Consider the following 15252-nt stretch of genomic DNA (forward strand, 5'->3'; position numbering starts at 1 on the left):
ATTTTTATATTATTTTGTTTTTAGATATTTATTTATTTTATTTATTAGCATTTATTTACCGCCTTTTTTAAGGAATTCACTCAAGGCGATGTACAGTAAGAATAGATCAAACATGAGCAATAGGACAATTACAGCAGTAAAAATATTCAAGTAACAATACAAAGTATGTCTTAGTATACTACTTACAATATCAACAAAATACGCAATAGAACTCTTATCAAGTACTATTTTTTCAGTGTGCACTGTTACAAAATTCCAAGCTTTATTCCCAAAATGACACAACACAAAAGCCAACACATCATACCTCCTTCCTTGGTTAGCTACCAGATCGCTGGGTAAATTCCTGCTGGTGCAAACTTTGGCAGGCAGGGGCAATGCTTAGAAAACCACATAAAGAGAGCACGATTCTGTTGCTCCGTTGTCTGCGTTGGCTGCTAATTCCTGTGAGAGGTGAATTAAGATATTGATGCTGACTTTTTGACGCCTGATGGAAAAAGAGAAAGTAATGTGGTCATCACAAGAAGCATTATTTATTTACTGCCTTTTTGAAGGCATCCATTCAAGGGTGTATATAGCAAGAATACGTCAAACATAAGCAACAGACAATTACAATAGTAAAAATATTAAAATAACAATACAAGGTAGGACCAGGGGCGTAGCCAGTATGGGGCCACCCCTGGATCCCCCTGCTGATGACCCGACGACCCCCCCTTCTGCCGCCGCCGCCTACCTTTGCTGGCGGGGGACCCCTGCCAGCCGAAGTCCTCTTCTTCCCAATTCCGCGCAAGGCTTCGTTCTAGTCTGACGTCCTGCACGGTCAGACTCACAGAAACAGAACAAAGCCTTGCAAGGCTTCGTTCTGTTTCTGTGAGTCTGACGTCCTGCATGTACAACGTGCAGGACGTCAGACTAGAACGAAGCCTTGCACGGGATTGAGAAGAAGAAGACCTCGGCTCGGCTGGCGGGGGTTGGGGTCCCCCGCCAGCAAATGTAGGCGGCGGCGGGAGAGGGGGTCATCGGCAGGGGGTTGTTGGCAGTGGCGGTGGGGGGTTAGCGATGTCGACGGGGGTTCAGCAATGGCGGTGGGGGGGGGGAGCTATAATGTGCCCCCTCACCTCGGGCTCTGGACCCCCCTCCCACTGAAGTCTGGCTATGCCCCTGGGTAGGACATAGTAAGCTAAATTACAATGTCTAAGTTTCCAAGTTTATTAAGAGATTATACCTTGCCAATCAAGGGGGCCTTTTGCTAAGTTGCGCTGAAAAATGGCCTGCGGTAGTGTAGACGCGTGTTTTGGGTATGCGCAGAATCATTTGAAAAGATGCCTTTTCAAAACTTTTGTCGAAAATGGACGTGTGGCAAAAATAAAAATTGTCGCACGTCCATTTTGGGTCTGAGACCTTACCTCCAGCCATTGACCTAGTGGTAAAGTCTCACGCGGTAACTGGGCGGTAATGACCTACGCGTGTCAAATGCCACTTGGCGCGTGTAGCTGACGCGCACCAGAAAATAAAAAAAAATTTTCAGACGCATGTAGAGGATGCGCACCAAAAAATGAAATTACCGCAAGGACAACGCAGTAGCTGGGCAGTAATTCAGAACTGGCGCGCGTTGGGCACGCGTAGGCGCTTACGTGGCTTAGTAAAAAGGCCCCCAAGTAATATCTGAGCGGCTTACAAAAAACATTTAAAATAGGGGAGAAGTATAATAATAATATGATCGTGAGGAAAGGAAGTACATAAATAATGCCACACTGGGAAAAGACCAAGGGTCTATCGAGCCCAGCATCCTGTCCACGACAGCGGCCAATCCAGGCCAAGAGCACCTGGCAAGCTTCCCAAACGTACAAACATTCTATACATGTTATTCCTGGAATTGTGGATTTTTCCTAAGTCCATTTAGTAGTGGTTTATGGTCTTGTCCTTTAGGAAACCGTCTAACCCCTTTGTAAACTCTGCCAAGCTAACCGCCTTCACCACGTTCTCTGGCAACGAATTCCAGAGTTTAATTATGCATTGGGTGAAGAAAACTTTTCTCCGATTTGTTTTAAATTTACTACATTGTAGTTTCATCACATGCCCCCTAGTCCTAGTATTTTTGGAAAGCGTGAACAGACGCTTCACATCCACCTGTTCCACTCCACTCATTATTTTATATACCTCTATCATGCCTCCCCTACAATCATGACAGGAAAGTAGAGGCGATGAAAGCACAAAAGGGAAGGGAAAGTTTGCAATGTCCAGGACACAGCCGGATCCAAACGTATGAAGATAAAAATTATTTAGTTGTATGCATCCATAAATTAAAAAGTTTTCAAATCAGATGATAAACGTTAATGAAGTGGCAATTTATTCCATAGTTCAGGACCTTGAACCGAGAAAATGGACTGTCTTGTAGTGTCAAAACGAATTTCTCGAAAACATAGAATTACCAATTGGTTTAGTTGAGCGGATCGAAGTGATCGTAAAGGACAGTATGGAGTGAAAATATGGGAGAGATAAGCTGGTTCACCTGAGGAATGGATTTTATACACAAGGCGTAGTAGTTTATAAATTATACGATGAGTCAACGGCAGCCAATGTGCTGCTTTCAAAAGTGGAGTAACGTGGTCATGTTTACAGTGTCCAGTGACAACTTTAATATCGGTATTTTGTACTAACTGTAAACGACAAAGATCTTTAACATGGAGACTTTTATAGAAAGAATTGCAGTAGTCAAGTTGACCAATTGCTAAAGAATGTACAAGGATATTAATAGCTGGGGGAATGCAAAAGAGTTTTCATAGAAGGAATAAAAAGGAGTTTGAAAAGTGACCTTTTGACTACTGCAGAAATTTGAGGAACAAATAAAAGATCTGAATCAATGAGGACCCCCGATATTTTAACGCTCTGAACCAGGGGAACTGCAATAGAGCACAGTTTGATTGAGTCTGCCAAAGTTACAGCAGGGAGACTTGTAAAGATAAGCAATACGTAATAAAATATTTTAATATGTTTACGTTTATTGTATATTTACTATACTGCTTTCTCCAGAAAAACAGATCAAAGCGGTTTACAGCTAAAACATATAGGGGTCCTTTTAAGCTGCTGTAAGTGCTAGTGTGTGCTTACTGCAGTTTAAAAGGTCTTACCGTGGGAGGTCCTGCAGTAAGTCAGTCAGAGATCACGTGTTTAGAGCCCCGGATTATTCATATTCGAATGTATGAGTGGAAGAGTGGCCTAGTGGTTAGGGTGGTGGACTTTGGTCCTGAGGAACTGAGTTCGATTCCCACTTCAGGCACAGGCAGCTCCTTGTGACTCTGGGCAAGTCACTTAACCCTCCATTGCCCCATGTAAGCCGCATTGAGCCTGCCATGAGTGGGAAAGCGCAGGGTACAAATGTAACAAAAATAAAATAGATACTATTGGAGATTCTACATGGAATGTTGCTACTATTGGAGATTCTACATGGAATGTTGCTATTCCACTAGCAACATTCCATGTAGAAGGCTGCGCAGGCTTCTGTTTCTGTGAGTCTGACGTCCTGCACGTACGTGCAGGACGTCAGACTCACAGAAGCAGAAGCCTGCGCGGCCACATTGGTGATCTGCAAGGGCCGACTTCTACATGGAATGTTGCTAGTAGAATAGCAACATTCCATGTAGAATCTCAAATAGTAGCAACAGTGGAGGAGTGGCCTAGTGGTTAGGGTGGTGGACTTTGGTCCTGGCGAACTGAGGAACTGAGTTCGATTCCCACTTCAGGCACAGGCAGCTCCTTGTGACTCTGGGCAAGTCACTTAACCCTCCATTGCCCCATGTAAGCCGCATTGAGCTTGCCATGAGTGGGAAAGCACGGGGTACAAATGTAACAAAAAAATAAAAATAAGTGACTATTCAGCTGAATCCATGCCTATTTTAGACATATTTTATAAAGGCAATGTAGGCATCTAGGAGCTGCTCCTGAAGCAGCTAAAAGCTCCGAAGCAGCTGTAAATGCGTATGTGTATTCTATGGGGTGGGGGAGAGTAATTTTATACAGGAGTTTCAAGCAATTATGTCAGTGTATGCATGTAAATGCCACTTTTAAAACTACCCCATGTATACAAGCAAAGTTCCCTCTAAGCTGAGCGGGAGTCCTCCATTTACAGTCCTGCCAGTAGGTGGACTATAGTGAGGGGCAGGCAAGGTCTGCAGGACTCCAGAGAACCTACCTGTCCCTAGCAATTGAAAACACAATATTGAAGCACTGCCCCCCTGTGGCAGTAATGCAGTTGGAGGACCGACCCCTACTAAGTTTAGAAGGAACAGTGCATACAAGCATGCATGTTGAGAAGAATGTGCATACCTGTACACAACTCTGGTATAGGCATGCTTAGGGAGGAGTTTGGGAGGAGCACAGTGGAGCCATGATCTGTGCATGGTCTTTATAAAATGCAAGAGTCCCACGTGTTGTATGTGCAGTTAGTGTAAACGTACATGGCTTCATTATACTGCAATTTCTGCAGTTTATTAGGGGCATAAGGACACATAGAGGGGAATAATCGAACGCGAACGCCTATCTCCATGGGCGTCTATCTCTGAGAATGGGTACGTGAAGGGGCAGGACAGATCGTATTTTTGAAAAAAATGGGCGTCCATCCTTTTTTCCGATAATACGGTTTGTGCCGGGCAAATGCATCGGATTTGTGCGGATTTGAGCTGGGTGGTTTCGTTTTTCAGCGATAATGGAAACCGAAGGCGCCCAACTCAAAAACGAACAAATCCAAGGCATTGGGTCGTGGGAGGGGCCAGGATTCGTAGTGCACTGGTCCCACTCACATGCCAGGACACCAACCGGGCACCCTAGGGGGCACTTGTAACAATTAAAAAAACTAATTAAAATACCTCTCAAGTCCATAGCTCCCTTACCTTGGGTGCTGAGCCCCCCAAATCCCCCCCAAAACCCACTGCCCACAACTCTACACCATTACCATAGCACTTATGGCTGAAGGGGGGCACCTAGATGTGGGTAGAGTGGGTTTTGGGGGCGGTCTGGAGTGCTCCCATTTACCACCACAAGTGTAACAGGTAGGGGGGGATGGGCCTGGGTCCACCTGGCTGACGTCCACTGCACCCACTGCTCCAGGGACCTGCATACTGCTGTGATGGAGCTGGGTATGGCATTTGAGGCTGGCATACAGGCTGGAAAAAAAGTTGTTAAAGTTGGGGGTTTTTTTGGTGAGAGGGGGTTAGTGACCACTGGCGGAGTCAGGGGTGGTGATCCCCGATTCCCTCCAGTGGTCATCTAGTCATTTAGGGCACTTTTTTGGGACTTGTTTGTGAAAAAAAGGGTCCAAAAAAAGTGACCTAAATTCGCGCTAAAAACGCCTTTCTTTTTTCGATTATCGGCCGGGCGCCCATCTCTTCTTGGCCGATAAACACACCCCAGTCCCGCCTTCACCACGCCTCTGACACGCCCCCGTCAACTTTGCCCGTTTCCGCGACAGATTGCAGTTGAAGACGCCCAAAATCGGCTTTCGATTATACCGATTTGGGCGCCCACGGGACAAAGACGCCCATCTCCCGATTTGGGTCGAAATATGGGCGTCTTTCTCTTTCGAAAATAAGGCTGATTAGCATCTGTGTATCTACTTGACCTCCCAATTTAGGCAACTGGTAATAAAATTACTCTCCTTGGGGGTAATTCTCAAAAGGTCACTCCTAAAGTTAGGTGCTGGGAACATACGTGCTAAGCATAAAATTATGCGTGTAATTGCTATTATAGAATATTATCATAAGTCCCCAGTTACGCACCTAACTTTAGCCGTGAGCAGTTATTATTTATTTATTAGGATTTATTTACCGTCTTTTTGAAGGAATTCACTCAAGGTACACAGCTAGCTCAAAGAGCAGTGTAAATGCTCACACCTAACTGCGTTCAGTTAAGCACATAGTATTCTATAACATGTGTGCATAGGTGTTGGCACGCCCCTGACACCCTTGCCCCATCCCAGGTCCACGCTAGAGAGTTGCACAGGGACAGAAATTTCCCCCATCCCCAATGGAATCTAACCCATCCCCACTCGTACTCACTAAGATCCATTCCGTCCCCACTCATCCCCCCCAATTAATCTCCATCCCCACCCGTACCTGCAGGAAGCAATACTAATATTAATTTACTTGCTTGCAGCCCTCTGTTTCCTCCCAACCACGACAGCTTCCTGTGGGTTTTTGGATGGTATTCACTATTTAGCTAATGAATGTTCCAAGCCTCATCCTGGCACTCCAACTGCTTCTTTCCATGTGTTCCAAGCCTCATTCTGGAGTCACCATAGATTTTGACTACACTTCCAGGGGAATCCTGCGGCAACTTCTTCCATCTTCGTGGGAATCCCACAGTAACTTCTTCCATCCCTGTGGAAATCCCATGGTAACTTTTACCATCCCTGCGGGAATCCTGTGGAACTTCTTTCATACCCACGGGAATACCACAGTAACTTCTATCCCTGTGGGAATCCCGTGGAACTTCCTCCATACCCATGGGAATCCCGCGGGTTCTGCGGGGTTCTGCAGTCCCCATTCCTGTGCAGCTCTCTAGTCCACACCCCTCTTGCAGTTGCATGCTGTGGATTTTGCCTGCGCAATTTATAGAATCCTAACAAAGGGCATTTGTGCACATAACTGCTCATTAGTGCTAATTAGCACCAATTTAATGCCAATAATTGGTCGTTAATGACAAATAGTTCATTAAGCAAAGAGAAAGTTAATGGTAAATAGAGTAATAACTAATTCAGGTAATAATTAGTTGTTTGAGATATGGTTGTTCTTTGTGAGGGTTTGTTTGGATAGGAATGATATTTTTCCATCAAAAAAACATTTTTCCAATGGCAAGCATTATTGTGGTAGTGGACCCCCAGTTGGTCTATTTTTTTGAAGTAGACTCTTCTCAAAACACTTGGAAATTTCCAATTCCAAATCCATCCAAGAAAATGCTTTGGAAATATCTCCAGTACAGTGGTCAGAGTCATCATGGGAGTGCCTGAAAGTAACAGCAGAGTTTAAGGCATGTTATTCACTTTTAAGATCATAGACTGCCCGGACCAGCATGCTATATCCTCAAAATCCTGACTGCATCCTTCAAACAGAAAGGCTACAACCCCAAAATAATCTCCAAGAATATTGCCTCCTCCCTCAAAACACCCAGGGAAAATCTGCTACAGTACAAAGGAAAAAAAGCCACAGACAGAATCCCCCCTTATAGTGACATACAACCCAGAGCTGGAAAAATTAAGAAAAATCATAAAAGATCTACAGTCCAGGAGGATGGATTACTGAAAGAGATATTCCGATCCCCACCAGTGCTGGCCTTCCGACAGCTACCCAACTTAAAACACAAGCTAATTAGAAGTAAGCTCCCAACACAGACTCAAAAAGAAGAGAATGGCACACATCCTTGCAATATATCCAGCTGCAAACTATGCCAAAACATTTCACAGGACCCCATGGTCATTCACAAAGGAAAAATATTCAACATTAAGGAATCTTTCACTTGCTCATCTTCCAATGTGGTATATATCATTCAGTGTAAAAAATGCAATGAAGGGTTCTACATTGAAGAAACAGGTCAGATGCTAAAGAAGAGATTTAATTTACATAGACACCATATGAAAAATGCTAGTACCAACCAGGATGTCACCTCTGTGGGGCTGCACTTTACAAAACCAGAACACTGTACCAGTGATTTTATGGTAAGAATCATAAAAGGGAACTTTAAAACAATACAGGAATGTAAGACCTTTGAAGTCAGAATGATTAAATATTTTGACACCCACCAGACAGGACTTAACAAAGATCTGGGTTTTCTAGCCCATTATAAACCATAAAATTGCACTGCTTTGTCACCCTCTTATCTCCATGCATATCTCCCTGTCCCTTATCCACCCGGCTCTCCCTGTCTCTCACATAACCCACCCTCATCCTGTTAGACTGTCACCGAAATGCTTTGATGTTTCACTTATATATACTGTCATCTACCAACATTTGCTTATTTCTGATCTGACGAAGAAGGGCTACCTTCGAAAGCTAATCAAAAAATGTATTAAGTTATGCCCAATAAAAAAAGGTATCATATTATTTTCTTTTCCATGTTTTATTTCTATTGATTACTTTTAAGCCTGTAAAATGTATTGAATATTTTCCTACTTAATTATGTCCTGAAGTGTATTTTTTCCTATTTGGCTAAATGAATGCTCTTTACTTTAGCTGAACATAAACAGGAAGTAAGATGCAGTATATTTTTGAAATGTTGTGTTCTGGGCTCTGATTGGCCTGGAGTTTGAAGCTAACTAGCAGTGACTGAGTTTGAGTTCAGTCTTATACATAAATACATAAGTATTGCTATACTGAGACAGACCGAAGGTCCATCAAGCCCAGCATCCTGTTTCCAACAGTGGCCAATCCAGGTCATAAGTACCTGGTAAGATCCCAGAACAGTACAATACATTTTATGCTGCTTATCCTAGAAATAAGCAGTAGATTTTCCCCAAGCCATTTTAATAATGGCTTATGGACTTTTCTTTTAGGAAGCTATCCAAACCTTTTTTAAACCATACTAAGCTAACTTCTTTTACTACATTCTCTGGCAATGAATTCCAGAGTTTAATTACACTTTGAGTCTTAGCCAGGGAGAAAAGAGAGACAGATCTCTTTGCTAAGGCTCGGTGAACAGTTATATGTCCTGAGCTTCCCAGTCCCAGGTACTTTTTAGAAAGTAAACAAATGTTTAGTTAGTGTTATAATTGATCTATATTTCAGTGCACATTTTTTTGTCCACTGTTCAAGTTCTGACAATAAACATGTTAAGTTTGTTGACTTTGCCTGTCTGGACTGATAAAGAATCTTGGTGGTTTGTGTGTTGGGTCTGTGAGTGCTTTCTGGGAACTGTGGGACCACTGGAAGTGTGGCTTCAGTAACCTAGAAATCACTGCAGATAATTTGAAAGCGGGAGACTCGCCCAGAGGCAATTGTGACCCAGTCGGTGGGAGGAGGGTGCTAGTGTAGAGTACAAGCGGAAGGTGCAGGCAGACCTGAGCTGTGCTAGGGATAGACCCTCTAAGTGGCCGTGGGGTAACCCCAGGTGGGTGGCTAGGCATTTTGTGACACAGAATTTAAGGATCCAGTTTGATTCTGGAGAAAACTAGAGTATTTGCAGGTTGTGATGTATTTTGTATTGCGCCAGCCTACAAACTGTCTTTTTAAAGGATTTCCACAATGAATATGCATGAGATAGATTTGCATATAGTGGAGGCAGTACAAGCAGATGGATCTCATGCATAATCCTTGATATCCTGAAAAGCAGACTAGCTGAGCTGGCTCTGAAGGCTGAACTTACAGACCTCCCTAGTGTAGAGAAGATGAAGGGTGAAAATGCCTGACCTTTGCTGTTCATCTTTTTGATTTTCAGTTCATGGCTTGCACTGGAAACAACTTGTCAAAAGCAAAATATGAATCAAAGGTGCCCCCGTTTTATTACAAGCCCGCGTTCTCCGACTGTCAGTAAGTAGCTGAACATTTCCTGCTTTGCCACTTTATAACTGTTTTTGGAAAATAGTGAGTGGGATACAAGAATGCATAAATAAAATAAATAATATTTATAACATTGGAATTCTTGTTGTACATGAGTGGTACAATGATAAGTGCAAAAATAATCTTCATGCACTTGTGAATTACTTGGCAGTTTATTTCAGAGCACCTCAAGTCTCTGAAGCTAAACTCTCTAAATATAGGGAGGTCAATTTTCAACAGGGTGTGTAAGTGATAATTTAAATAATCAGATTTTTAAAAATACTTCGTATATTCAGTGGCACTAACCTCCTCATTTTATAATCTTCTTTGCAAACTTGCGTGCGCAGATTATAGAATAGCGCCAGTTACGTGCATATTTTAACTGAAGAATTACACACTAATTAGCCTAATTACCAATAATCAGCTATAATTGGATTTAATTGGCCCTGGCTGGCACTAATTTAACTGCACTTAGTCATAATTCTATAATCTTAGGCCCTGATGCTCAGAACCAAACACGGGCGCTAGAGGCTGTTAGCGCTGAACTAGCCCATGCGTTCGTGCATGCAGCATGCTCCGAGGGTGTAGCACGGGAGACAATAAGCACGCCAAAGATTAACGCAAATAGCATGCTAATGTAGTCAAATGATGTTAATGAGGTCATTTTCTATTCCCTCCCAATGCTCGGAGAACAGCGCACAAAACAAAGCCACCCTTACCGCTGAAAATAAAAATGCCAGCTCGGAGCAGCATTAGGGTATTTGAAGAGAGGATTTCTCATAATTCTTTCTTTAAAATCTGCTGCTTTTTTAAAATATAACTTGGAAGCAGAAGGAAGCCCGTGGAAGCCCCTACGCGCTGGTAGCGAGAAACGAATGTGTGCGAGTCAGAGCAAACCCAAAAGTGAAAGCACACATTGGCACCTGTTTCCTGCATTTAAAGATCAGCGTTCCAAGTTTTAAAAAATATTGAAACACTTATATTTAAATGCGCAGACAACAGACGCCAATGTGCGCTTCATGTTCGGGTTTGCCAGACGCATGTGCACAGGAGCTGAGCTTACCGCGAAACTCTGTGCATGTGCCAAGCACATTCCCCCTTCTAGCTTTCACTTTTACAGCGTGCATATAATTTGAGTATCATTTCCTTTGAGCACTGGCGAGCTAGGTTTCAGCACTGTTCCGACAGTATAGTTTCTGCGCTGTTGGCTTACCGCGGCTGTTCTGAACATCGGCCTGTTAGTGCAGAAATCCTGTAGCATATAACTTCTAGAGGAGGTGTAGGTCCTGCCCCGAGTGTGCATCATTTCTGGGGGAAACAGAAAACCCCTGGAGATGGCTTTCACGGCGATAACCCGGCGGTAATCAGGCATCGCCGCGTGCTGCCCGGTTACCGCTAGGTTAGCGCGGGAACCCTTATCGCCACCTCAGTGGGTGGCAGTAAGGGCTCCCCATCACATGGCCATGCAGTAAGAGTTGGAAGTCTCGGCAGCCATTTAAAAGAAGATGCGGCAGCAGGAGGGTCAGCGCCGGCAGCGGGCAGGAAAGACTGGGGATCCTTTATGCACCGAAGACTTCACTAGACTACCAGGGTGGCTTCAAGTGTGTGCCAGGAGGGCACCCTGCGGCTCGGGGGACTGGGGGATCAGGGAGGAGGTCTGGAATAGGTAGGTACAGTGGCGTAGGAAGGGGGGGCGGTGGGGCGGTCCGCCCCGGGTGCACGCCGCTGGGGGGGGGGGGGGGGGTGTCGGCTCACTGGTTCCCTGCTCTTTCTGCCCCGGAACAGGTTACTTCCTGTTCCGGGGCAGAGAAAGCAGGGAAGCAGCAGAGCCGACGCAGCTCCCAGTGACGTGCACTGGGGGCAGATCGGCCCTCCCGCCTGCCCTCCGCTGCATGGTAAGGGTGTGTTTCGGGGGGGGGGGTGAGGGTGCGTTTCGGGGGGGGTGCACCGTGCCCTGCACCCGGGGGGGTGCGCAGTGGCGACCCGCCCCGGGTGTCAGGCACCCTCGCTAAGGCACTGGGTAGGTAGGTAGGTGGGTGGGAGGGGAGGATACTGTAAAAAAAAAAAACTAACTAAAAAAACAAGGTAATATCTGTTTCACCTTCTCACACAGCCAGATCCCTGGGCACTCAAGCTGCTGCACCCATTCACATTGTCTTTCTTTATTGGTGGAAATTTTATTTAATCTCACTTAGATTTTCAAACATGCCAGCTTGTGCGTACAGATTGTACACAGAAGAAGTACAATAAACTGAGTAGTAATTTGTTATAAATTGTAATCAGTGTGTCATTTGGCTGGGCTGGTTAAAGGGACACCCTGGTACTATTATATTTGTGCAGAGATTTTTTTTTTTCTCCTGGTAAAGGGCCACTAAACAGACATCTATTTATTTACTTATTTATGGCGCTTTATCCCACATTAAACATGAATTAGATTGAAACCTGGGAGCATTTAAAGCCTTTTTTTCCCTGTGCCTACATCAAAAGAATAAAAGATGGCATGTGGGAATGTGCTCCTTTTGCTTTGTGGAATGCAGTGGTATATTATAAAAGTGCACTTGCCTTTTTTTTTACTACTATTTCACAGAGAAGGTATTGAGTAATGAGGGAAGGGTTTCCTTCGTGTAGTTGGTCTAAATGTGCCAACATTGTCCAGTTCAGCACACTATTAGCAGCCAAGTTCATACAAAGTTAATTATGCTCAGTGGAAAATAAATCTGTTGGCTTAGCTTGCTATGTGAATATTCAATCACTGTTTCATTATTGCTACTAAGTAGTACATATTAAGGGGATTTGTTTTAATTCATTTATCCAGTCCTTACATGCACATGGTTTTGCTTTTTAAACCCAAAGGTTTCCTATGATAGCATTGTGCATATTTGAATTAGTTTTTCTATACAAGTTTTGTTTGATTTGTCTTTATTTGAAATAAAAAAAAATGTTTAAAAACACATCTTGTCAACAATGGGCGGGGCTATATGGGATGAAGGGGGCCCACTGAACTGGTCTGCAGAGGGCCCAGCAATTGCTAAGACCAGCCCTGTATAGTGGAATTAGAAAAGGTACAGAGAAGGACGACAAAAATGATAAAGGGAATGGGACGACTTCCCTATGAGGAAAGGCTAAACTGACTAGGGCTCTTCAACTTGGAGAAGAGACGGCTGAGGGGAGATATGACATAAAATACTGAATGGAGTGGAACACGTAGACATAAATCACTTTTTTAAACTCTCTTCAAAAATACTAGGACTAGGGGGCACGCGATGGAGCTACTAAGTAGCAAATTTAAAACAAACCGTAGAAAATACTTCTTCACTCAACATATAATTACATTTTGGAATTTGTTGCCAGAGAATGAGGTAAAAGCAGTTAGCTTAGCAGGGTTTAAAAAAAGGTTTGGATAATTTCCTAAAAGAAAGTCCATCAACCATTTTTAAGATGGATTTGGGAAAATCTACTGCTTATTTGTAGGATAAGCAGCATAAAGTTTGTTTTACTGTTTTTAGATCTTGCCAGGTATTTGTGACCTGGATTGCCTCTGTTGGAAACAGGATACTGGGCTTGATGGACCTTCAGTCTGTTAGATGTGCCAATTCTAGGTCATATCAGTATTCTATAAAGGAACCCAGGCACCTTGGTTCCGTTGTAAAATAGATTCCTGAGTTGGAGGTGGAAGTGAAGGTGTCCTTAGTGAAATTTTGAGTATAAATATAGTTACTCAGCCCTAGTAAAGAGCATAAGAAAGTTAGTAGCATAAATCTTTTGAATATTGGGCCCATAATGTGCAGAATTTTAAAATATTATGCATAGAATTCTTAAGGGGGGGGGTTGGTGCTGAATTCCCCAGAAAGAGCATCTCCTGCAATCATGTTAGCTAGAAGTGACTGTAACACTTGAAGCCTCTTTCTAACCCTATAAGTCAACTTATTAGCTCCTCTGACTCTGAGGGAAAGGCCCGGCAGAAACAGATTAGGTCAAACCTTTGCATGTGATCTGTGTGGTACAAAGAGAACGTTGGCATTGGTGACAATGGGTCTCTTTCTAATGATTTGTGGGGGCAGGAAGGATTGTGAGTTTTAGGAATCTCAGTCCCGACTCCCTGCATCCCAGAACAGACACTTGCTTGTCTTTAGACCTTTCCAGTATTTACTTCCAGCTTTTATCATTGTTTTTGGCCTCTGTGTTGTGACTGAAACTAGGGCTCTTTACACGAAACTAGATACAAATACAGATCCCTTCCCCAGACAGCTTACAGTACCTGAAGCATTACAAGATAAAGTGATTTGCCCAAATTTGTCGTAAGTGTTGAAAGCAGGATCTGAAAGCAGATCTCTTGGTTCCCAGTCTGTTGTTCCTATTTTTTGATGACCTTACAGTTTCTCTCTGCTGAGTCTGCTCCTCTGTGCTTTCATTCACAATGATTTTTTTTTTTTGGGGGGGGGTTCTCCATTTTATATCCCCTTCAAGCTTTAGTCTAGTCATTGCAACCTGAAAGCCACAAGTTCAAGGCTGGCTTGGGCCTGACAGCTATTAACATTGGAAAAATATACTGAAATTTATTGACACTTGAAAGAAACCTTTTTTTTTTTTGTCCTGTAGACTCAAATTTAGCTGAGCTCTTCTATCAGCTTTAAAAAAAAATATTTAAGTAACAATTAGGGGTATTTTTGATATGACATCTAAGTCTGACTTTGGATGTTTTGCTCAAAACGTCCGGAATCCGGATAGCAAATATAACCATTTTCGAAACGGCAAAACATCTTATCTTTTTTCGGAAATAGCCACTTGCTAGATGTTTTTGTGCCTGGTGCATTTATCGTTTTGGTCCATTTTCAACAACAACAAAAAAAAAAACATCCAAGTGAAAAACGCACAAAATCAAGCCATCGGGATGTAGGACGAGCCAGGATTCTTAGTATAGCCTGGCCACACAGAAATCCCAGAGGAGCAGTGGATTTCATATAAAAGCTCCCAGGTACACATCTCACCACCATCCCCTAATATTTATTTGTTACATTTGTATCCCACATTTCCCACCTACTTGCAGGCTCAGTGTGGCTTACACAGTACCGTAAAGGTGTTCGCCAATTTTAGTATGAACAAATACAGTAATGTTGTGGTAGAATAAGGTTCGTGTGTACAGGCACGTTAGGGAATCGTAGAGAGGAAGAGATATTATATGTCCATTACGAGCTTTGGTTTCGTTGTGTTGCAGGGTACAGGCATTTAAGTTGGGTCGGCAGGATATGCCTTTTTGAACAGGTTAGTTTTTAATGATTTCCGGAAGTTTAGGTGATCATACATTGTTTTCACGGTTTTTGGTAATGCGTTCCATAGTTGTGTGCTTATGGATGGGCAGACTGGATAGGAATATGGTCTGCCTATTGCATAGTGAGCCCTCCAAAATCCACCAAAAACCTACTGTGCCCAACTGTTCACCACTACAATAGCCCTTTTGGTTGCAGGGGTCACCTATATGTGGGTAAAGTAGGTTTTTGGTGGGTTTTGGAGGTCTCACACTTTCCACCACAAGTGTAACAGTTAGAGTGGATTATGGGCCTGGGTCCCCTTCTCCACACAGTGCTCTACACTGACCACTAGGCTACTCCAGAGACCTGCTTGCTGCTCTAAAAGAACTGGCTATAACATCTGAGGCTGTCATAGAAGCTGGTATGTACTGTTTCTTTCACATCTTTGGGGTTGGGGGGTGGGAGCAGTGGTGTGCTGGAGC

At 43.5% G+C, this 15252-nt stretch overlaps 1 protein-coding gene across 1 annotated transcript in view; it reads left to right on the forward strand.

Annotated features, from left to right (window-relative positions):
• Nucleotides 1–15252, forward strand: part of ADAP1 (ArfGAP with dual PH domains 1) — a 156355-nt gene that overhangs the window by 50554 nt on the left and 90549 nt on the right. The window contains 1 exon segment of the mRNA XM_030211862.1: nt 9421–9512. Coding sequence (XP_030067722.1) covers nt 9421–9512 — 92 coding nt within the window.

This window comes from Microcaecilia unicolor, chromosome 8 (assembly GCF_901765095.1).
Source record: "Microcaecilia unicolor chromosome 8, aMicUni1.1, whole genome shotgun sequence".
Taxonomy (NCBI): domain Eukaryota; kingdom Metazoa; phylum Chordata; class Amphibia; order Gymnophiona; family Siphonopidae; genus Microcaecilia; species Microcaecilia unicolor.